Source organism: Nelumbo nucifera, chromosome 5 (genome assembly GCF_055504915.1).
Source record: "Nelumbo nucifera cultivar China Antique chromosome 5, China Antique-T2T, whole genome shotgun sequence".
Classification (NCBI taxonomy): Eukaryota; Viridiplantae; Streptophyta; class Magnoliopsida; order Proteales; family Nelumbonaceae; genus Nelumbo; species Nelumbo nucifera.
The window spans coordinates 40,585,278-40,610,665 of NC_142653.1; the positions used below are offsets into that span (position 1 = coordinate 40,585,278).

At 40.2% G+C, this 25,388-nt stretch overlaps 1 protein-coding gene across 2 annotated transcripts; it reads left to right on the forward strand.

Moving 5' to 3' along the window:
* Positions 1-10,841: 10,841 nt before the first annotated feature.
* LOC104587545 (probable L-ascorbate peroxidase 6, chloroplastic) lies at positions 10,842-23,549 on the forward strand. Of its 2 annotated transcripts, none has more exons than XM_088886932.1 (12): positions 10,842-11,125; positions 11,225-11,374; positions 14,889-15,009; positions 15,076-15,176; positions 15,263-15,350; positions 19,276-19,343; positions 19,433-19,519; positions 21,595-21,669; positions 21,755-21,832; positions 21,926-22,030; positions 23,111-23,152; positions 23,329-23,549. In XM_088886932.1, the coding sequence occupies exons 1-11, from the start codon at positions 10,940-10,942 to the stop codon at positions 23,123-23,125; spliced, it is 1,074 nt and encodes a 357-aa protein (XP_088743058.1). In that variant the 5' UTR covers positions 10,842-10,939; the 3' UTR covers positions 23,126-23,152; positions 23,329-23,549.
* The last annotated feature ends 1,839 nt before the right edge of the window (positions 23,550-25,388 follow it).

The window sequence follows — 25,388 nt, forward strand, 5'->3', positions numbered from 1 at the left end:
AAAAAATTAAAAATATACACAAAAATAAGTGTGACATTTATCATTAACATCCGTTAATATTCCATTAAAATTTGTATGCATACCATTATCACTAACATCCGTTAATATTCCATTAAAATTTGTATGCACATGATATCTTGTGACATTTAAATTTTTTTAAAACCCAAAGCTACCCTTGTCTCCTTCCTCTCGACCTAGCACACCCTTCATCCTCCGACTTCTCTCTCTTCCCTCTATCTTCCTCCCATAGTCTCCGTCAACCTTTTTCTTACACTTTTGGTTCTTCAACCCCTCCTCGCAATCGCGAAAATCTCCTAAACTGGAAAAGAGAGAAGACAAGCTTCTTCATCTTCGTAAGGTAGTAAGTTGATTCGTCTTCGTCTTCGTCTTCTCAAGCATCAGCCCTTTTTCTATTTCCTATGATTTCTCACGTTCGATCTCCTTCAAGTATCTTTCCTAGTTAATGCTTTGGTTCTAGGGTTTTTTTATAGAGCGTAAAATTTTAGAGTTTTGGTTTTACAAGAACTCATTGAACTTGAACTCAAGATTTACCAAGGAAGATAGAGAGAGGTGGTGAAGTAGCTTTCGATTTCGTGGAATCTATGGTCGGAGTTGCTGCAGGGCGTGGTGGTTCACTACCGATGCCTTCTCAGTCTACGAGGAAGGAATGGTGCATCATTTCCGACCATCATTCCATCTAAAGTGCCAGAAATGAGGTAAAGATACCTTCTATTCCAAGTTGGACCTCTTCCTTTCTACCTCTCCTTGTCTCCTATTCATACTCTTGTTCTTTGACGGTTGGTTAGTAGAACGTAACTGCCTGACAGGAGTTGAAACGGTTGAAGATGGGGCAATCCGATGAGAGAACGATATATGAGGTAAGACTCATTTTCCAACTTTCAAGTACTAGATTACAGTTTTGAAAAGCCCCTTTTTTGTTGATGACTGAGGGCAATCATGTGTTTTGCATGGTACAACAAGGAGCAGGGCCACTTGATGTCTACTTCTGTTTGATTACCATGTATGAAGGTATTGATAGTGACATATTGCAGCAACGTCTTCATAATGTCTCCAGACAGAGGGAGGACTTGCAACAGATGAAAATCGAGCTAGAGCTCAACTAATAGCTAGATTCAAAATAATGGAAATGCATAACAACTTCGATGCGCAGATCAAAGAACACGCTAATATTGCCGCTAAACTAAAGGTTTCAGTTCTTATTTATGTTCTTAAACCATTTTTTTTCATCTAATGTGCTCCTTTCTCAACTGTACCACTCAATCTTGATTTGGGTTGTAACTCCACCCAGCGGCAAGAGTTACAGGGTTGTCTTAGACAGCACTGCCATGTAACTCCACCCAGCAGCGGGAGTTACATGGCTATCTTAGAGATCTTTTTTTAAGTGGTAGGGTAGTTTAGGCATTTTCATGGGTTTTGATGGAAGTTAACAGTAAGAATAGAGTTTGTCAATTGTGAGAAACAGTAGGGGTAGCTTTGGTTAATTTTGAAACAGTAAGCGTATAGTTGGTCAATTAGTTAAACCATAAGAGTAGTTTAAGAAATTTACCCTTATTTTTATTAATGGCATAAATAGAATTAAAAAGTAAACTAACATAGAAAAGAAAACTATTTTGGCATCCGATTGATGGTCAATGGTATATAAGGAGGCAAGTTAGGTGGGCTTAATTCAAACTCGAATTGACCCAGCTTGTAACTTTAGATAGGCTAGCTTCAATTTTCAGTCATTGACTTGGAACTAGGTGTAGGCTCAAATGTTTGGGCTTTTTTACTTTTTTAGGTCATGGTTATATACATACAATCATAAATACATATATATTACATATTTGCATACATGCATGTACATGCAATTATATAAAGTTATTCATTATATATATATATATATGTAAAGTTATTCATTATATAATACTAATACTAATAATAATAATAATAATAATAATAATAATAATAATAATAATAATAATAAATAATACTAATAATAATAATAAATAATAATAATAATAATTGATGAAGGGAAATTTGGCCCGACCTCGCAATCACCCGACACGTGGCAAAAGCAAACAACTCGGGACAGCAGAGCGCCCAAAACGAGCACCGAAAGTAACGAAGTCCAAGCTCACTACCGAGCTCGAACTCCACCAGACCGCTCTACTAGGAGCCCGAGCTCCCTACCAAGAGTCTGAGCTCCCTACTAGGAGTTCGAGCTCCCTATTAAGAGTCCGAGCTCCCTATTAAGAACCCGAGCTCCCTACTGAGAACCCGAGCTCCCTACAAGGAGCACGAACTACCTCGGGTCCCAAGCCTCGCAAAGCTGTGACCCGAGCTGACCCATGGCAGTTCGGAACACTCCCCAAACCGAGCTCAAGACATCTCGCTCGCCACTCCAGCAATTCGCTTCCGAAACACCAGACTGACCAAACGTACCTGACACCAAGGACGTCCGTATCCAAGGGCGGCGCACCTGACTGATTTGGGATCTGACGCCTGATAGCCGCACTTCAAACGGCCTCCTGCTACCGCCACCTGCACCGTCGTTACTAGCCGCAGAGACGGCTCCAACAAAAGGAGCAATGGCGGTTCTGTCCGGCCAGAGGAAATGACATCCGAACTGGCGGGAGCTCAGAAATAATCATGCCCGATCTGACAGAAGCCTGGAAGTGAGTGCGCGAGGTGGTTATAAAAGGCTCCTATCCCACAAGAATGAGGTATGCTAACTTTTGCGCTATCTGGCTTATCTTGCCTTTGAAAAGACTCTAACTTGAGCTTCGGAGCCCTTACGCCGGGTTCTCCCTGGAGCTTCTTCACTCCCTCCGTTTCAGGTCCCCTGCCACTCAACTCAGAGGCAAGATCATTGACAGCTAAAGACCGGCCGGATTGTGCATCATCAATTGGCGCCGTCTGTGGGAATGCTTCAAAAGGCCTCCCTCTAAAACTCTCATACCCCTTTCTTCTTCTTTGGAAAACTCAACACTCATGGCCTCTTCCAACAACGCCGGACGCGGCACAGAGACAAACACCACCGGGGAACAGCCTCAAGTTCCCATGGTGTGTGTTGGGCAGTTCACCATCCCCCTCTCGGTGGACGGAATTCCCAATCTGAATATGCCACAAGCAGTGGCACCTGTAAACCTTCCTGCCACAAACATCCCTTTCCTCTCCCCATCGAGACTACCTTCACTGAACCAACTGTCGTCCCCCTAGCAGCTAGCCAAAATCGGTTGGACGACCTGATGCAGTGCATGAGGGCAATGCAAGCCCAGATGCAACAATTCCAGCAACACCAGCTTCACCAGCACCAAGTGTTGCACAACCTCTCCCAGTATCACTATCAACAGCAGTTCCCCCAACTGCCACCGAACCAACCACTACTTCCACCTCGCCACCCTGCTCCGAAGCCGGTCAAGGCCTCTCCGCAGGATGGGCGCCTCCACCAAGGAAAGGCCTCTAGGCCCCAGAACCCCCCAAACAGCCAAGCCTCGTCCCCAGGCCGGAGAGAAAGAAAAGTCATCCCCGCCTCGCAGCTCGCAGGCAGGTCGGGAACCTCGCCCGCGAGATCGGCACCTCGGGGCTCCAAACCGGAGTTCCCACTCGTGGAAAACCGATTTGACGCACTGGCAGCAGTGGACTACCAGCACTCCGGGCCAATCGAGCTCGGCAACACGGAGGCCATCAGCGCCAGTATAAGGCCCACTCAGCAGCAAAGGCGCCGTCGAGGTCGACGAACCGCCACCCGCGTCCTGTCAGAGCTCAGAGGCAAAGGCGAGACGAGCTCGGACGAGGTAGGAGTTGCCCCGATTCTCTCTGTTCCTTCCCCCCTCGCGTCAGAACTCCTGGCAGTCCCTTTGCCTAGAGATTTCAAGCTCCCACCTCTAAACAAGTATGACGGGTCCTTCGACCCCAACGACCACGTTGACACTTTCCAGTCCCAAATGCACCTCGCCAGAGCCAGCGAATCATGCATGTGCATGGCTTTCACCACCACCCTCAAGGGGGTAGCCCGCACTTGGTATAGGAACTTGGCCCCCGGGTCGATAAAGTGTTGGGCTCAGTTCGTGCAGGTCTTCACTGCACACTTTGTCACCAGCAAACGGTGCCCCAGAGCAGAGGAAAGCATCTTCGGGGTAGTCCAAAGGGAAGGAGAACCCATACGGGGCTACATCAAACGATTCAATGAAGCATGCTTACAGATACCGCGGTTAGACCCGCGGTGCAGCTCACCGCAGCAAAAAGAGGGGTGACGCATAAAGAGTTCAAATGGCACATGGTAGCTAACCAGCCCGCGACCGTGGCCGAGTTCCTCAAGCTCGCGGACAAGTTCATGAGGACGGAGGAGGAAATCAACCAACGAACCGAGGGCGGAAACGAGAAAAGAAAGAGGGATGGCGAGTCCTCTAACTCAGCCGACCGAAAAACCCGAACTAAAAGCACGATTAGACCAAGCCAAAGGTTTGTGGGCAGACGAACTACCAAGTGTTCTATGGGCTCACCGAACCACAGAAAAAACCGCCACAGGAGAGACCCCCTTTAACCTCACCTACGGCACCGAGGCGGTGATCCCGGCGGAAATCGAAGTGCCTACACTGCGACTAGAAGCGTACAACGAAGAGACAAACGAGGGCGAGTTACGCACCAACCTCGACCTCCTGGACGAAGTGAGGGACCTCGCGCACATCCGAACTGTGGCCTACCAACAAAAGGTAGCTCGGTATTATAACGCGCGAGTAAAGAAGATGAACTTCTGCGTCGGCGACCTGGTTCTCCATAAGGTCATGGTGCCCGAACCCGGCGTAGGGAAACTTGGACCAAACTGGGAAGGACCCTACAAAGTAAAGAAAGCACTCGGTGGGGGGGCATACGAGCTCGAAACCCTAGAAGGGAAACAAGTACCCCGAGCATGGAACGTCGTCAACTTAAGAAGATACTACCTATAAACCACCAAGGCAAGTACCCCGAAGCCTAGGTAGAAAACGAACTGAAGGACCGAAATGGTCAGTTCGGCAAAAAACGCAGCTCGAAGACAGGACAACCAGCACTTAAACAAAAAGCCATTTCATTTCAGATAAAGGTGTACATTAAAAAAAAAAGCCATTTATTGAGTACATTATCAAAAGCCACTTGAACAAAAAGCCATTTTACAAGCCAGGGGCTACTTCATCATTATCAGAAGCCACTTCGACAACACCCGAAGGACCTGCCTCCCCCTCGGAGTTCGGTTTGGCATCCGCAGCATTAGCCATCTCTTGAGTAATGCGCGAAGTGGATATGGCATTGGTATCGAGCTCGGGGTACGTATTCCGGATCATCCACCGGCTTAGCTTGAAACCCCTCCTGTAGGAGTCCACCATCAGATCATTGAAATCCGGCGAAGCAATATAATCACTGACAGCTTTCTTCTTCGCGTCTTCGATGCCTTGAGAGAAGATCTGAGTCATCTCCCTGATATCCTCCTGAAGATACTCGACCTGATGCTGCAGGTCCAGTTTCAATTCCGCCATATGCTTCACCACCACTCCCATGGCCTCGGCATCTCTCTAAGACCTCGCCTGCCTAGACCGCGCAAGGCGAGCAACCTCCTCGGCAGCACGAGCAGCCTCCTCGGCAGCTCGCGCCTGCCTCGAGCACCTCTCCACCTGGTTCGCTAAGGCGTGAATAGAAGAGTTCACCTATCAAAGGGAAACGGGATCAAAAGAACGAGTAGAAGAATAAAGGCCGAAGAACTCTAAAGAAGGGAGCACTTACCACCATGGCATGAGTAACGGCACGGTAGGCCACTTGGTGCAGAGGGAGCTCGGTCCACGCCGCGACTTCCTCGGGAAACATGGCCTCCTTACTCCGTTGAAGAGCGTGAACAGGCGACAGCACACTCCTGAAGTCCCCCGGGGCCTCCGAGCCCGACGGCCCAGCTCGCGTATGGGCAGACTCGGAGTAAGCGGGAGCCCCTGTGTGTGTGGTTTCGGCATAAGGAGCCCCCGCCGGCTCCTGCATAGGAGGAACCATCTCGGGCTCCATGGGCTGATCCTCCGCCGGATAGTCCGGCACCTCGGGCTCCGCACCCTGGGGTGGTTCGGCGCGAGCTCGCTTAGCCACCCGTTTTCTCCTCTTCATGCCCTGGAACAAGTGCCCACCTCGGGTCCCTCGAGAGTCCATCATACCTGCGAAAAGGAGTTCAGCATCAGTAAGACACGTAAAAGAAGAGCAAGACAGGATCGCTAGGGGAAGAACCTACCCGAACTCAGGCCAGCAGCAATAAGCTTGGCCTCCGTCAGATACCGTTGACACTCCAGCCCAAGCCGCGCCCATTGCCGGAGGCCCTTTTCCGTCTCCTTATCGAGTGTGACGCCGGAGTTGGGAGCGGTCATCCCCCAGCCGGTCTGAAACGGCCACCCCAGCGCACTTCGCACCCCGAAATAGTCCCGCTTCCACGCCGGGACCTTATAGGGAGTCCGTGTAAGAGCTTGAAGCCTGGGCGAGGAGACAGGTAGTATGCTCGCCTACGCCCGGAAAGGGGACCCGCTTGCTTTTTCAGCATTAAAATAGAGGAGAAAATCTCCAGATCCAAAGGAAAGTTCTCGTCATAGAATAAGGAGATCGTCCCCACTAAATTCCTAATGGAGTTCGGGTGAAGCTGGCCGACCATCACACCGAAGTGGTTTAGAACCTCGACGAGAAGAGGATGAAAAGGCAGTCACAGCCCCGCAGCAAGCTGCTCCCGGAAAATCACGATCTCATCAAGACCGTGTTCCCAAGGGAAGCTACCCGTAGGGATGAAGTAGGCGTGCTCCCCGGGCAAGTTGTAGTAGTCTATGAGGGATTGAAGTCCCTCAGGCGTCATAGTCAAAGGGCCGAACTGATCTAAAACCCGGCCACGACGGGAGGTGGACGCCGACCTACCCGAGGCACCTCGGCCTGTAGGTTCAACCCCTTCCTCAGGACCTACATCGGGCTCACTTGAACTATCGGGGGACGCAAATTGGTTCGTAGAACCTACATCAGACCCGCTTGAACTGTCTGAACCCTCCGAACTAGACATCAGAGAATGAAACGGGATTCCAAGAGCACTCACCCGGGAAGAAGACTGAAGTAGACCGCGAAAGCTCGAACAAGCAAGGAACCTGGGACGCGAGCTGAAGAGCCTGGACGCGAACTGAAACTTAGGCGCGAGCTCAAGAGGTACAGTAGCGAGGACGCCCCCCCCCCCCCCCACGCTATATATCTCCACAGCGGCCGGAAAGCGACGGCCCAAATCGAAGCCAATCCAACGGTCCACAGCCACGCTAAACTGCACGTCTTCCGAAATCGACCGGCGCACGTCTTTCCGAAATTGACGAAGCATCGCGCACATCCTGTCAGAGGACAGGGTGCCAGCATGCATCTTCTCGAAACTGACAGGGTGTCGGCGCACGTCTCCTCACAATAAAAGCATTTGCAGCACGACTCCCGAACGGCTACCATCATGTCTCCCAAACGCGCGCCCTTTTTTTTGAAAATCAAATTAAAGCAAGCGGCCTCAGTACGGACCAAAACCCTCCTGCTACCTTACGAACTCCCCGTGCCAAGACAGGACCCTTGTCGCAGGGAGTGGGGGGCAATTGATGAAGGGAAATTTGGCCCGACCTCGCAATCACCCGACACGTGGCAAAAGCAAACAACTCGGGACAGTAGAGCGCCTAAAACGAGCATCGAAAGTAACGAAGTCCAAGCTCACTACCGAGCCCGAACTCCACCAGACCGCTCTACTAGGAGCCCGAGCTCCCTACCAAGAGTCCGAGCTCCCTACTGGGAGTCCGAGCTCCCTATTAAGAGTCCGAGCTCCCTATTAAGAACCCGAGCTCCCTACTGAGAACCCGAGCTCCCTGCAAGGAGCTCGAACTACCTCGGGTCCCAAGCCTCGCAAAGCTGTGACCCGAGCTGACCCATGGCAGTTCGGAACACTCCCCAAACCGAGCTCAAGACATCTCGCTCGCCACTCCAGCAATTCGCTTCCGAAACACCAGGCTGACCAAACGTACCTGACACCAAGGACGTTCGTATCCAAGGGCGGCGCACCTGACTGATTTGGGATCTGACGCCTGACAGCCGCACTTCAAACGACCTCCTGCTACCGCCACCTGCACCGTCGTTACTAGCCGCAGAGACGGCTCCAACAAAAGGAGTAGTGGCGGTTCTGTCCGGCCAGAGGAAATGACATCCGAACTGGCGGGAGCTCAGAAATAATCATGCCCGATCTGACAGAAGCCTGGAAGTGAGTGCGTGAGGTGGTTAAAAAAGGCTCCTATCCCACAAGAACGAGGTATGCTAACTTTTGCGTTATCTGGCTTATCTTGCCTTTGAAAAGACTCTAACTTGAGCTTCGGAGCCCTTACGCCGAGTTCTCCCCGGAGCTTCTTCACTCCCTCCGTTTCAGGTCCCCTGCCACTCAGCTAAGAAGCAAGATCATTGACAGCTAAAGACCGGTCGGATTGTGCATCATCAATAATAATAATCTATATAAAATTTGAAACCTAATAAGTAATAACTATAATTAATATTAATATGATGCTTGGGCATTCCATATAAAAATATTTTCTTAGGGATGATCATTTATAACTAATTAGTCCAACCTTGGGCTCGAGCAAATATTTTCTTCTAAGCTAAGTTTAGCTTAGACCTACACCCAGCCCACACATAATGCGGGTATAGGTGCATATATGTATAATTACACATAATATCTATGTCTATACATAATTATACTACATATCTACAAAATAATATTTTTTTATCAAATGTGGATTTTAATCAAATTGGATGGGGTTAAATCCACATCCAATTGAATTATTAATTAGATGCAAGTTCTAAGTTTTAACATCCAAATCTGGGATAATCGGATTCGAAGTCTAATTGAGTATCGAAATTTCGGAGTCTAATGACAACACTAGTGGACAGGGCCCAAACTAAGCAACCGTTAATAAGCTAACTTGAAAGTTATATGTATATATAATAAATATTATTATATAATATTTAGATAACAAATTTTATATTAATATATAAAATGTTATATATCTTTTATATTAAACTAGGATTAAATAAAAAAAATTAATTTATAAAAAAATTATAGTTTTATAATTAACACGAACAAGCTTATAGGCCCAGACAAATATTATTACACTTAAGGTGTGGGCTTAGCTAGGCCAGGCAACCTTAAAAATTGCTAATACACTATCAAAATTAAAATCAATGGGGGTAGCCCATCCCTCATAGCTCATTTGACATCAATATTATCTAAAAATAGTTAAAACCCAAAAATAATGCATGCATGGGTTGCACTTGGTTTGGTCCAATCCAATTATGAATGTTACGATGTGCGCAACTTGGGTGGGTTGGGTTAGGATGAAGATTATTCCAAGCCTAATCCAAAGTCTTAAACCTTGAGTTTGGGCTTAGATCAATTTAATTATGACTAAAAATGTTAACTATAGATTAATTTAATTATGACTATAACCTAATTTTATATATTTACTGATATTTAAGTATTTGAAATATTTAAATGATATTTACAAAAAAATTGGAACATTTAATCATTAATAAAGTAAAAATAAAAAATAGAACACTAACAAATAATATGGAAAAATAATTAATTTATTAAATAATTAGCAATAATTTATTATTTTGTTAAAAATATTAATATAATTAATCCAAATTTCTAAATTAGTAAAATATTTTTAACAAAATATTAAAAATAAATTTTAATTAATTTAAATAACATTGCATTCTTTCCTTAGTTATAAGTTTTCGTTATTTCATTTTAATTTGATAAATCTAGTGCATCGCACGGGTCCCCACTAGTACACATACATTTTGTGTCAAATTTTGTCATAGTGCTAATTGATAAAACCAAGTCTAAAACTAACCCAAGCGCATCTAATTTTAATGCAATTTGGGCCCAAGTTGGACAATTTAGGCTTGACTTTGGTATAAAGCCTTAGGTCCAATGCCAAGGGTTGGTCTGGGTTAAGATTAAATTCAGCCAAGCCTACTAATGGTTCAATCATTTGAATAAATGGGTTAACCTGTCATAATTAAATAACAAAAATTTAAAATATAGATAGAAACACAAAAAAAAAACATAAAATTTATAGAAAATCTTGACACATTAAGCATATCAAACAAGAAAAGTGTGATAAACATGAATTATTTTTAGAACTAATTGTGTAATGAAATAAAAAATTTAAAATTATCCAAAAAATGATATTGCTTTTTTTTTTCAAGTCAAATAGGCCTGAACATGATGCCATAAATATATAATAAAATTTCAAAAAATAAATAAAAAAATATAGAAAACACAAAAAATTTGTGTACATCTCTAATATTATATATTTATTATATTAAACAAAAACCAATATGATAAATAAGAAGTATTGTTATTAATAATAAAATGACATATAAAATCAATGTTAAATTGGTTTATTGATACTTAGGTATTATTAGATGCTACATTAACAAAACAGTGAATAAACATCTATTTAGGGGAAGGGTTAAAATGAAGTTTTACCAAGGTAGGTGTGTATATAAATGAAGTCTACATTTGCAAATCCGTATATTGGATTCACATAACGACAAAATGCTGAAGTGATGCTATGTGACCCTTTATTCAATAAACGCCCATCGTTCCAAACAAACGCTTAATTATATCACGCAGCACATATGCCACGTCAGCTTAATGTATGGAACCCACATGAATGAAGCTGACGTGGTGTGACTCTTTGGTTACAGGAAAAGACAATAGAGAGGTTAGGTGAAGAAGATGTAAAGCTGAAACCGGAGCCAAACAAACGGAAGCTCAAATGCTCGGTGCTTTTGGTTCCGAGTTCAATCCAAATAGGCACTAATTCCGCAACTCTCCAACTCTTAAGTCTTGATTAAAAGAGGGAAAAACGAGTTAAGAATGGCTGAGAGCGTTTCTGTAACATCACGAATGGCTTGTCTGGGCGGTGCTTGTCGTCTCCTCCCGGCGGCTTCCAGAGCCAAAGCATATTCGCTCCCTCTCCTCTCTCGTCCTCCTTCCATTTCTCTCTCTTCCGTCAAATGCCTCCGGTCGTCTCCTTCCGCCTTTCCATTGTTCCTTAATCGGGTCAGCCATCCGGAGCTCTCTCTCTCTCTCTCTCTCACTCGCTCCTCTGGTTATTTCTCGATTGATTGACTGATTGGTGTGTCTTGTTATGTGTCTCAGAAATTTCAGAGTAGGTCGTTGGTTCATCCTCCCAGTGCCGGCGGCGCAGTCGGTTCGCCTACTTGCTTCGCGTCTAATCCTGATCAGCTGAAGAGTGCTAGAGAAGATATCAAGGAGCTTCTCAAAACTAAATTTTGTCATCCCATTTTGGTAAAACTTAAACTCAACCGAATTGGCTGTGTTCTTAATCAAATTCTTGTCTATGTTGATTTGTATTGTTATTGGTCGAATGCATTGATTTAATGGTTGGAGAGTTGTTTATGGCTATTTGTCTCAATCCAAATGACGGGTACATTTAATGGTGTATGTGATGAAGTAGGTTTGTAAAACGAAAAACAAATACAATTTGGAAGGAGAGAAGTGTAGAGAGAGGGAAAGATAGGAGAAAGGGAAGAGAGAAAGAAATCCCACGGAACCACTCCAAGGGTCCTAGAATCACTCTAGGGTTTGTAAGTAGGAACCACTCAGGCTTGAAAAGAGCTCTCAAGAAACACAATAACTTTTTACCTACTAATGCAAATAAACTGAAAATTCAAATAATTGAATAACTTTCTACCTACTAATGGAAATAAACTGAAAATTCAAAAAATTGAAGTACAAGCCCTACCAAATTAGATGAATAAGATGTTATAGCCCAGGCCCACATGGGACTGGTCAAAATGACAAAAATACCCATGCTGTCCAAACATACAAAAATATAGAAAGTTTCAGAAAATTCCATATTTGATTCTTCATCTCCTGCATTAGTATGTCTATGTATCGCTTTCTGCTTAGGTTTCATTATTTGGAGTGTTAAATGTGGAAGAACTCCCATTTGACTAATGGTGTCTTATTATGATTTAGAAACATTGATAAGCTTGCAAAATAATTTAAACATTGATCGTCATGTAGGAGGGAATAGGTAGTCACGAGGCAAGTTGATATAGTGGTGTTTTGGAGGTTTAACCTCTCACTTGTTTGTTCCCATTTTGAGGTTGAACTAAAATTAGTTCTTAACCAAGAAAATGATTTTGATAGAAATGGTAAAGCCAAGTTGATTGGTACAAGTTCATAATTGTTAACAGGAGAGGTAGGAAATACTTGCAATAGATTGATCATTGTTTTGGGGGTTGGGGGAAGATGATAATTCATTTAAGATAGAATTGTTGGAGAGTTGTCCATGCAATGATGCTATGGTGGTCACTGCGGTTCAAGAAGGGGGAGGACATTTGCAACACCAATAGTGGTCTATTTAAAGTGGAAACTAAGAATTTAAGACCCTAACATGGACTTGTTTGGGCTCGCCTCAAGGGGCATGGCACAAAGGCGGCTCATAGAATTAGGAATGTAATATGTCACATTAACTACTTGAAGTAATGTAATTGAGAAAAAAAGAGACTGGGTTTTATATGCTTGAAAATGTTTTATATGTTTGATTTTATTTTTAAATTCTCATTTGAATATGGTTTACATTTTATGTTTATGTATTTTAATTTTACATATATATATTTGAAATTTTGTTTTTTTTTTTTTAAATTTTTGCGCCTTGCTTAAAAAGGCGTGCACCTCGCCTTGCGCCTTGCGCCTTGCGCCTTGCGCCTTGCGCCTTGCGCCTTGCGCCTTGCGCCTTGCGCCTTGCGCCTTGCGCCTTGCGCCTTGCGCCTTGCGCCTTGCGCCTTGCGCCTTGCGCCTTGCGCCTTGCGCCTTAGGTGCAAATTGACCCCTGTGCCTGTTTTGTGCCTTGCACTTTTAAAACACTGATTTAAGCACTATAAGGATTTTTCCTACTACCAAATTTCAACCAAAGTGACCAAGGTTTGACTGATTAAGTAGTCACTTTTTTTCTTGTTGACAGTGCAATCTACAGGTCTGCTGATTCTGCCATCTGACCTCTTTTCTTCAATTTCTTGCTTTGAAACTTGCTGAGGATCTTCTTGTAACCACTTGTATCACATTCCTCATTTGGTGGTGTACTTTTGGGGTTGTATGGAGTAGAATATCTAAAGTACTAGAAAATAAAAGAAATAGCAGCAAAGTGATTGAGAAAGTGGGGAAAAGGAAGAAGAACATAGAAGAGGGAAGAGAGAAGACAGAAGAGAAGAAGATAGAAAGGGGAGCCAAAAAGTATGCTGCCACTCCTTATACTTCTGTTTATGTTAAGATTTATAAAAGATGTGCTATGACCATCTATACAACTGGCTGGTCCAAACTTATAGCAATAATACTAGCAATAAAGCAATAGTAAATATAACAATAAATAGTTAAATACTATAAATAATCGCTCGACCTATGGTTTTCTTGGGAAGCAGTTGCAGCATGTTCTTTTTCCATGCTTGGAACTCCCTCAATAGCATCTTAGCTAAAGACTACCATGGTTTAAAGCGGGGGCAATTATTCCTAGCATGGCCCAGCCTAGAATATGCATAAATAAGTAAATATATAGGATATATTATGTATCTTATATATTTATATGGTTTCATATAATATAAAAAATTATATTATACATTAAATATAATATATTTAGATTACAGTGTTTTAAAAGGCGTGGGAGGCGTACGCCTCCAAGCGAGACGCTCCCAAAACGCCCTGAGGCGTATGCCAAAGGCGCTGACACTTGTGAGGCGTATGCCTCATGTGCCTCATGCACGTCTTATATAAAAAGACAGAAAAAAAAGAAAAAAGAAAAAAAAAGAAAGGAAAGGAAAAGAAAGGGAAGGGAAGGGAAAGGAAAAGAAAGAGAAGAAAAAAAGAGAAAAGGAAAGAAAGAAAAGGAGATCCCCCCTTTCAACTAATGTTATGCATCTTTATTCTTCTTAATATAAAAGATTTTTATTAAAAATAAAGAAAAAATGGGATGCCCCTTTCCTCTTCATCCTTCTCCCCTTCCTCCCCTTCTTCCTCATGCACATCTTATAGAATTGTACTTTTGGGGTTGTATGGAGTAGAATATCTAAAGTAGTAGAAAATAAAAGAAATAGCAGAAAAGTAATTGAGAAAGTGAGGGAGAAGGAAGAAGAAGAAGAAGAAGTAGAACAGAGAAGAGGGAAGAGAGAAGACAGAAGAGAAGAAGATAGAAAGGGGAGCCAAAAAGTATTTTGCCACCCCTTACACTTCTATTTATGTTAAGATTTATAAAAGATGTGCTATGACCATCTATACAATTGGCTGGTCCCCCTTTCAACTAATGTTATGCATCTTTATTCTTCCTAATATAAAAGATTTTTATTAAAAATAAAGAAAAAAATGAGATCTTCCCTTCCTCTTCATCCTCCTCCCCTTCCTCCTCCTAACCCCCCTCCTCTTAAGGAGGCTTATGCCTCCTTGTGTTCGTGAGGCTTACACCTCTTGTGTTTTGAACTACGCCTCACGCCTCTAGGTAGTGTAACGCCTTGCGTCACACCTCCATGTTTTAAAACATTAATTTAGAATTGGTAGGCTTGGAAGGATGGACTGGCCCATGATCACCCCTATAAAGTGTAATCTAGTTAAAGAAGAGATTTTGGACTCTCTTGGATGACTAATATAAGTCCTTCATCCTTTATGTAAGTATTCTTTGTTTGATTTCAAGACCCAGTATCATAATATTAATTAGGCAGGTAAATATTCACATGGTAATAGCTATAAGAAGATGAAAATTTTCTTTTCTTTTTATTTTTTATATATCATTATCTTTGTATAACTACAGGTTCGTTTGGGATGGCATGATGCTGGTACATATGACAAGAACATTGAGGAGTGGCCACGACAAGGTGGAGCCAATGGAAGTCTTAGATTTGAAATTGAATTGAAACATGCAGCCAATGCTGGTAATGATTGCCCCTATTCATAATCTATTTGGCATATAATGATTGGCTCATAAGCTGGTATTTCAGGTCTTGTAAATGCATTAAAGCTTCTCCAGCCTATCAAAGAGAAGTATTCCACTGTGACATATGCAGATCTGTTCCAGTTGGCCAGTGCTACAGCTATCGAGGTCTTACTCTTTTTATGGAGTTGTGAATAGATATTCTTTTGGAATTAGATAATTTATTTACTTAATAAATCCTTGATGACTTCTAGGAGGCTGGAGGTCCTAAAATCCCCATGAAGTATGGAAGGGTGGATGTCTCTGGACCTGATCAGTGTCCACCTGAAGGAAAGCTTCCTGGTAAGAAAATTATGATTAATAGAGGTGTATATGTCAAAACAACATTTATAATCACATATTAAACTAATATCTGTAAGTCCTTTCTTTGTTTTTCATTTCACCTTCTTCCTTTGGTACTGATATTAATTTAGGAAGAAACATGGTGCTATTATATTATTTTTTGAAAAAGATGGTAACTTTTTTAATGAAATAGAGCGTACATAAGAAGATGTACTCAGAAATTACAACTCAAGTGTTAAGTAGGAAGAGAACTATCACTAAACAAGACATCCCTGTGAGCACCAGCTTTTATATAGAGGGTAACTTTATTAATGGTGCTATTATATTATCTAATAAAAAAAATCTAGAGATACTATAGAGAGGGGTTATTGCTTGGTGTAATGTTAAAATCTTGGGTTGTCGGGTTGTCAAAGCATGAAAAAATGAGTTTGAGTCTGAGAACGACCTCTTTGTGTTGGGATGATCATGGGCTGGGCCAGGTTTAGCACCTGTAATCAGGGACATAGCCTGTGCATGGGCCTAGCTTGCACCTGGGTCTACAATTTTAAACATATTGTTAGGTCTGTATAGTCCAGCCCTCCAAGACCCCAGATAGGGCTGTACACGGTTCAGTTTGGTTCGGTTGCCCACAGTTTTGTCAACTGAACCGAATATCTCGGATTAATTATTATAACAACTGAAACCAACCGAAGAAAATGAAAAACTGACTTATAATAGAACCTATCGGATGTTCGGTTTATTCGGTTTCAACCGAACCAAGGCATACCGAAAGCCCAATAAACTTTTTCTCTTCTTTACCTTGAAAATTATAACTTCACAGATGCATCCGTCATTTCTACTACAATGCTAAAGAAAATATTCTTTATTAGATATAACCGTACAAGAAAAATTAGATAAGTAATAAGTTATTGTTCAAAACACTGTAATGAAAAAGAATTAATAAAATAATAGGTATAGGACAATAGGTTCAACTTTTACTGAGTTACTGTTGCATTTCAAAGTTCAAGGTTCAGACCTGTACGTACATGGATACATGCCCTAAAGGCTATGGCCCCATTTTCAGACACTCACGATTAGGTAAACTCTCCTTTCACGTTCTTCTATGTCAGGTTATAAAAACACTTTTGTCAATTTTTTGGGAAGAGGGAACTAGGACATGAGAGAGTTAATATTCAAGTAGCATATTAGAGTTGATCGGTCGGATTGGTTTGATTTCGGTTTACAAGCTCTTAACCTGCAACCGAACTGGTGAATCGGGTTATACATATTTTTAAATTGAAACTGACCAAGTTAAGTTAAAAACCGATCACATTGGATCGAGGCGGGCCGGTTTAGTTGGTTTTTGACATTTTATGAACAGTCCTAACCCCAGATAGCTGGGACCAACACTGGGTATGGCCTTTTCAGAGACAATACTAGAGCTAGTCTCTCTTTCCTGCCATATGCTAGGCAATCATCAGCTATCACAAGGAGAGCCCATCTAAGTCTCCTTTTTATGAAAATTAAGCTGTTGTTTTTAAGTAAAGTGTTTATTTCCTAGTCATTCCATGAGCAGATAAACCTTTTTCTGAGAAAAATTCTTTCTTTGAATTGTTGATTCTCCAACTTTTTGAAACCTATTTTCCATTATTCTTGCAAAATATATATGAAACCTTCATTTCCTGGTATCCAAGAGAGTAATGTACATCTTTTCAATGTTCAAGAGCTTACTAATAGATAGTATTATAGTCTTCTTTCTGAGATATTTCTTCAATAATTTGTGTTCTTTAAGGTTGTGGTGATGGTCTTACCAATTGATGGTGTCTCAGTTGGTAAGTTCTCTTGCTGGTTGTAGCAGAGACTTGGGATCAAATCCCATTGTAACCATTATTGGGGGGAGGGGGGTATGGGTATGGGGAATGGGCTAGCCCCTGTTGTGTAGCCCCATGAAGCAAAAAAAAAAAAAGTTGTGGTGATGGTTCTATTGTATGAAAGTGCTGTGAGCTCTTGATTTCCTCAACAAGTTGTCATTCATTTGCTAGAAATTTGGCCATTGACTCAAGTTTTTCAGACTCCTATTCTAGTATTACTACAGATAACATCCTTAGAAATTGGAAGGAAGCAGCGACTTCAGCCCCAAACAAGAGTGCTACTATCAGTGTTTTAAAAGCGCAAGGGCCAATTTGCGCCTGAGGCGCAAGGCGAGGCGCACGCCTTTTTAAGCAAGGCACAAAATTAAAAAAAAAAATGCTAAAAATAAAAAAGTCAGAAAATAAAAAAATGCCAAAAATTTTAAAAAATGCAAAAAATATTAAACATAATGTTAATAAAAAATATAAAATTAAATTTTAAAATAAATGTTTTAAAAAATCTATTATCTAAAATTAAAATACATAAACATAACATGTAAAGCGTATTCAAATGAAAATTTAAAACTAAAAGCAAACATATAAAGAATTTTCAAGCATGTAAAACCCACAATCTCTTTTTTTTTTCCTTAATTGCATTTCAGTAGCTAATGTGATGTAAAACATATTGCATTCTTGATTCTATGAGTCACCTTTGTACCATGCCTCTCGAGGCAAGCCCAAACAAGTCTATGTCAGGGTCTGAAATTTTTATTTCTCACATAAAAAAATAATGATTTTATAACTTTCATTGCCCTTTAAAAAATATTTTATTGCAATGAATGAATGAATTTACAGCAGTTAGACTCAAAAAAAAAAGCAAAAAGCGCAAACTTTTAAAAAGGCGCATGCCTGCGCTGAGGTGCAAGACGCATCAAGCGCACGCCTAGGCGCACCAGGTGCGTGCCTAGGACCTGGGCGAGGTGCATACCCCAAAATGCGCCTTGCCTGTACGCCTAGGCGCACCTTTTAAATCACTGGCTACTATTCAGCTTTGGTTTCCACTCTCCACCAGAAACAGGTTTTATCAAACTCAATTTTGATGGTAGCAGCATGGGAAACCCAGGACTTTCAGCAATCCGTGGAGTATTTAGGGATGAAGAGAGTACAGTTATTGCTCTATATTCAGGCCCAGAAGGGGAGGGAGACTCTCTCAGAGCAGAGATCTTGGCAATGATGGAAGGAGTACAAAGGGAAAGGGCATTGAACATTAGGAAACTAATAGTGGAAGGGGAATCACGATTGATTGTAAACTGGTTTTATAGTGAGGAAATGAAGATGTGGATCTACAACAATGAGAAGAAAAAAATTAGGTGTCTGACAAGGGGTGTAGAAGTATCTTTTGGTTGGTGTAAGCATAGTGCTAACTCCTTCGGAGATACTTTAACCAAACAAGGGGTGGGGTGACAAGTTATTTTCTGGGCATAATTGTAAGGAGTGCTGTCAAGGGGAGAGAGAAGTCTTTCATCTCTTAGTCCTTACCTGTATATTTACTCATTGTATCATACTTTTTCCTAATATTAATGAAAGGTTACAGTTATTGACTAAAAAAAAAAAGAAATCCAAATAAAATCTGACAATGCAGGGAGGAAATTAGAAAACATTAGGACAATATGGAACTTACCGATGAACTTTAGGGACTGCCAAAAGAAACATAATTACACACTTAGAATTAAAAGAGAAACTGTGACAAGCGAATATATACATCAAACATGAGAATATTGGAAAATCACTAATGGAATGCTTGAAGTTTGAAGCATCTTATTTATTACAACCCAAGCAAGTTTTTTTGACAACAAAGAGGTATTATGCAAAAGCTCATATAAACAATTAAACCTAATTAGATTCATAAAAAAACAATTAAACCAAATTAGAAGGTTTATATTTTGATTCATATTTTGTTAGCACATAAACTGTAATTATTGGATCATCTACTTGGTTTTCTATTTTTCCATCATAAAATTCATGCTCTTCATTTCTTGGTGTCATCTTTTATCTATTTCAGCAACTAACTTCTAATATTGTCATTTATGCTTTAGATGCCGGTCCCCCATCACCTGCTACTCATTTACGTGATGTTTTCTACCGAATGGGATTAAATGACAAGGTTGCATCCAACATACTCTGTATATTATTCATAGATTTCATCATTTATCTCAATCAGTTTATTTCAACTATGGGCTGGTGTAATTGCAGGAAATAGTTGCACTCTCTGGAGCACACACATTGGGGAGGTCTAGACCAGAGCGTAGTGGATGGGGAAAGCCAGAAACAAAGTATACGGTACGTAGACAAGCGTTTTATTCTGTTAAATGGTAATTGTGTGAATGAAAAACATGTTACTTTCTCTTTCTTTCTTTTCGTTTTTGGTTTTGTTTGACAATAATGTTTTGTGTTGGGAGAGGCTTGTTTTTCGATTCATTTCCTTTGATTTTTGTTTTCAGTCTCCCTTCTAGAAGAAACTTTAACTCTATGTTGTTTTCCTTTACTTTCTCTACCTTCTGGAGTGAAAATAAAAGAGGTTAAAGAGAAAACTTTAACTCTATGTTGTTTCTTTATGCATATTTAATGATGAATCCTTTCTTTTCCTAGAAATATGCATTTAATTTCTTCACTTGCCTCTAGTCTGATTTTTTTTTTTTTTTTTGACATGATACAGCACCCTTACCCTTGTCCAGGTATCTGGATATCATAGTTTTTCCCTATTTTTTTATCAATTGTTTTTATGTACCTTCCCTGAACTCTTCACAATATGGCCCTTAAATTCTGCTACCAGTTTGGTTCATATGCAACCCTGCAGTATATATGCAATGGACTTGCAGAGAGCATATAATTCTATCAAAATAGGGAGTTTTTTATTCCCTAGTGCAGTCTATCCACTGAGAATGGAATGGTGGAAAGGGATTCATATATCTGACCTCATGCATTTGGGAGAAGGTTTAGTTGAATTGAGTGCAGTCTATGCATGGGAAGGAAGATACATGGTTATCATTTTTGTCTCATTTACATGGTGTCTGCAGATTGCTTAACAAACTATTTTCCTCCATTAATCTCTTCTGTTGAGAATGAGCCAGAAAAACCCTGTCATCCTGAACCAATTTTTTTTTTTGGTCTTCATCTTGTTCTTTTAGCAATTGCAACTTGCACTAAATTACTCCTTTCACGTAGCCACATCTTAATCCACTTTCACTTGCAATGAATTCCTGCAAATATACTTCTTTCTGATTTTACCCCTAAACCTTAATGACCAATCTTAGCATCCTCACCTTCGGTATACATTTCATGGATATGATGAGAAATAAACATCATAATGCTTCTTCTTGAGCAGTATGGTGGTTTCTAATGAAATGCATTCTATTACATACCCAAAAAAAACTGAGGTTTCTACAAGAAATTCTGGCCTGTAAAATTGATTGACACTATACATTCATTTTATTCTGGGGACATCTTGAATAAAGAAGAAATTGCAGTTTTTTCTAAATAAAAAAATTGATTATTTCAAATTTGAACTACTATGCAAATAAGATCTGTATTAACCAAACATGAGAGATTTAGGGAATGGAAGTTAAAATTATTACCTAAGAATTACATGTAGGCCCTTTTCTTTTAGAAAAAAAAAGTGTCAATGTGTTGAATAGATTAATGGCTATATGGTTACTTCATAGCAAGAATGTATTGAACACAAATTCAATTGCAACACTAATTGTAGCAGAAATCTCAGAAATTGAAATCAGGATATTAAAGAACAAGAAATATCTTGAGTTCTCCAATTTAAGAAAAAGAAAAGGAAAGGTCAAATCTAACCTGTCAGTATCTATGACTTTTTTTCCCTTTATGATAAAAGGTCAGTATCTATGACTTAAATCAATTCATTGTGCTACCGGTCAATATCTATAGACCTATTAATTGAAGATGGGAAAAAATATTCAACAGTGATAAAATCTGATTTATGATTATAAACTTCAGATTTTTATTTCTATATTACATCTGTATATCTCTATGAATCCAAGAAAAAAATGACTTTTAGGTTACATATGTTGTAATTGACGCCTTATTCCTTGCCATAGACAATATGATGGGGATATTCTCTATTTTTTTTATTATAATAGGTATTCTCATCATAATCATTAGTATTAACATTGGCACCTGATCTGATGATCTAGTCTGGTTAGTTACAAGCCAGTATTTTTGGTAGCAATTAACAAGCTTATGGTCTCTAGATCCTTTTACATCAATCGTTCTAGGTTTATGGAAATATCTTCAGTGATTATTTGTTTCTCCCAAGGACTTCTCTCTCTCATATTAGATAGTATCAGTCATTTTATTGATCTCAGATTATTTCATTGCTTGCATGACAGAAAGATGGACCAGGAGCACCAGGTGGACAGTCGTGGACTGTGCAATGGTTGAAATTTGACAATTCCTACTTCAAAGTATGAATATATGACATCCCACTTCTGAACAATAATATGCATCTTTATCTTTTTCTTGTCGTTGATTGATGATTGATCCTTACAGGACATCAAGGAGAAAAGGGATCTAGATCTTTTAGTTCTGCCAACTGATGCAGTTCTATTTGAAGATCCATCTTTTAAGGTAAAGAAATTAAGTTGTCATCTGTCTGAACCTATTCTGTGACTTATTAGAAGATGCAATAGAATCCACATTGATGAAATTTGACCTTTGCAGGTATATGCTGAGAAATATGCAGAAGACCAAGAAACATTTTTCAAAGACTATGCTGAAGCTCATGCAAAACTTAGCAATTTGGGTGCTAAATTTGACCCTCCTGAGGTTTCTCATCTTCTCCATGTTCTTTTCTTTGATGGGGATGCAAAAATGTTGTTGACATTTTCGTGTTACATGTTTTTTTTTTAATTTTGAGAACTTATTTCCTTTAAAATTAGGAAAAAAGATTTCCTCATCAAGTTAGCTAGGGAAATTCCCTACTTGACCTACCCAATTTATGCCACTGGTTGGACAATGTGGCTGTCCACCAAATATGGAATATTTAGGATCTTGCCTGGACGTTTAATCCTCCAGTCTATGCTAAATTGGTGGTTTTCCCAACTAATATTAGCCATTGAAAGTTTTATTTTTTTTTAGTATAAAACTTGATCATAGAACGCACTTATTTTGATCATGTAGAAAGACCTAATGGGCCAAACTTTGTTCCATGAACATAGAGTGGGGAAGGGAACATTTGAGTCCTTTTGGACTTCAAACTAATACCCCAGGTAGAAGATTTCTAGGTCATTTAGGAAGACTCGACAGGTAATTCCATTCCCTTCAAATTATCCCTATTATAGAATATTTGGGTTATTCAAGCCATAGCTAATATGGATCCGGGAGCTCATACCTATAGCTGTTTCATGTTATATTAACACCAAAATACAACATGGACGTAACTGAAGAATCTGGACTTTAGGGTTCCACATGTTTGAGTGCCCAACTCATTGCAGGCTTCAGAAACTGTGACAAGGTTACCTTACTGTGCCTTGTTCGGATAGATATCTCCACTATGTCATGTTTCCTTAAATTGAAATATCCTTGATTTGAATGAATGGGGATATTTTAAATATGGAACTAGAGTACCCTTATCTTCATTTCGTTTTCTTTCTTCTATTTGTTTCTTCCTTTCTGGAGATGCTAATTTTGTTTTCATTTGTTTCATAATCTCTCTGTGTGTGTGTGTGTGATGCTTATTTGTTGGTGTAGTCCCAAGTCAATTGTTCATAAAAGATTAACCATCTCCAATCAGCTCAGAAGTGGCATTCGTCTACCTTTAGTTTTTTTTTTTTTTTGTGGTACTCGTTGTGCCTCTGTTTTGTTATCATATCTTCACCAAGTGCAATTAACTTTATTCATGCGTAGGGTTTCTCAACATGATGGCCCTGCAAAGGCTGCACCGTAAAAGTTTGTTGCATCCAAGTATTCATTTGGAAAGGTTATAAGAAATTCCAACTTATATCCTACTTTCTTTATTTGGTTCTTATTGGTTTCTTTTATTTCCATGACACCCTTTAGAAGGGAATTAATTGTGTGTGCATAATTATTTTTCCAGAATATTTACTCTTCATGGTTTTCTGCAGGCTTAACAAACATGAATCCCGTTTTGTTTGTGCCGTGTCTTGTTAATAACTCTAGATGAGCTATTTCCAAACATGAATCCCATTTTGAAGTTCAGAGTGAACTCTTTGAGGATATGAAACAGAAAATTTGGGCAGAGTACAATGTAGTTGGCACATGGCCTGCCCAAATAAGCCTCTTCGGTCAAACTATTTCTTAAATATCATGATAATTGTTGTTGCTATTTTGTCTTTCTTGACTTCTATACTTGGCAACTAGGATTTTTCTGTCGTCTTGTTTGGCTTGTTTATATGAGACACCGTGCTTTTATAGTTTGTGCTTTCCTTTGTCAATTAACGGTTCGTTTATTTTAGCTCGCGGTTAAAATTGGAATTCGAATCTATTGGAATTGGAACCGCCTATTTCCCTGCCTGTTTAGTTCAGACAGGAGTTGGAATCGGATTCCATTAGTCACTTCTTAGTTCTTATATGGGGTGAAGAGAAATAGGGTTTTGGGGGGTTTCAAATCACTTCTGTTTTCTTGGCCGACTGGAATGAGATTCTCATTTCCAAGGGGAAGGGGAGAGGCCAAAATGGCCATTCAGTCAAATGGGGGAATGCTATTCTGTCAGGAATGTGAATTGAAATCCCACTATGCCCAACCGAATAGGGAATTCGAATCCCATTCTAATTGCTGGGGCCATCCTGATCCTGATGTTAAACACCTATTCTTGGGAACCAAACAGACCCTAGAAAACCTCTGCTGGGAACCTGGGACACAGAGGTTCAAGGAATGATTGGAAAATCCGAGACTTGGATTTGATTTGCCTACCCTTTAAAACTAGGCAATCCAATTAGCAAGTTATTTTATTTTATTATTTTTTGGTATAAACAGATGTTTATAACACACCGAAAAACAAAAGACAAACATAACAGTTTACAGAAGATCAGGTCTATTTAAGTCTCGACCATTTAAGATCCTAATCCAATCCGGAAAGGATCCAAGGAGAAAAGCAGACTCTGTTAGACCCCTCCTTGCAAGCTCATGGGCCACACCATTTGCCTGGCGATGGCGCTTAACAAAATTAAAGATCAACGAGCTCACTTTTGTTTTTTCCAAAGTATCCTGACAGGAAATAAGCTTCCAGAGCCAAATTTGCATCAATTTTGCATCAGGCCTTGATTAAGCATTCGCAATCAGATTCCAACACCACGAATTAGCAAGTTAATTCTTGTCAAGAATAACTACTTTTACTTGTATGAAATAGTAGAAGGGAGTAAATGAAACCAAAGTATAAAGTATTAGGTAATGGAGATGGATATTCAACCACAGTTTTCCAAAAATTCTTCCTGTTCTGTTCTAGGGATGCCTGCCTGATCAGATGGGCAGTCTGATCATGTAATTTCCCTTACTTGCTATTGTCTTGGCTCTTCTGTTAAATGGATTTGTACCGGTGTTATGAAAGTAAGAAGCACAATAAAAGCAGGGTGACCACATCCCTAGATAAAGCAAGGCCGAAATTTTTGAAAAAAAGTTACAAACAAATATACATAAAAAATGGGAACTTGAATTCTTGAGTTTTAAATGAAAGTAGAAGCAAACTAGTGTGGATCTTATCAAAGTGCTTCGAGCACATAAAAAATTCAAACATGTGAAACTTTCAATGTGGCAAATTCTTGCATCCTTAATCCTACAACTAGATTTTGTCTAATCCAATCCAGTCCAATATGAGTCCGTTACAAATAGACAAGGTCCAATCCAATCTAATGAATACTTTGGACCATTTTGGATCCATCTGCTCAAATTGGTTTTAATGTAAATTTTTTCCAATATTCTTATGTTCTAATGGACCAGATATTGGTTCAATCTGATCCAATCCAATATAAATCCATTTAGGGGTGTCAATTGGACTGGATTTGGTCCAATGTGAATCCATTATAAATAGACCAGGTCCAGTCCAATCCAATGAATATTTTGGACCAGTCCAATTCAACTTCTACACTGTCCAATCTGTTCAAATTCGTTTTGATTTAGATTGGTTTCAACCCAAACCTGGTCCATTAACACCTATATTCTTATCTT

Bases quoted from the DNA above. Each gene is read 5' to 3' on its own strand.
- LOC104587545 (XM_088886932.1), top strand. From the start codon at position 10,940: ATGGCTGAGAGCGTTTCTGTAACATCACGAATGGCTTGTCTGGGCGGT. The intron at 19,520-21,594 runs GTACGTAGACAA...CTTGCATGACAG, and splicing joins AGCCAGAAACAAAGTATACG to AAAGATGGACCAGGAGCACC. The intron at 21,833-21,925 runs GTAAAGAAATTA...TGACCTTTGCAG, and splicing joins TTGAAGATCCATCTTTTAAG to GTATATGCTGAGAAATATGC.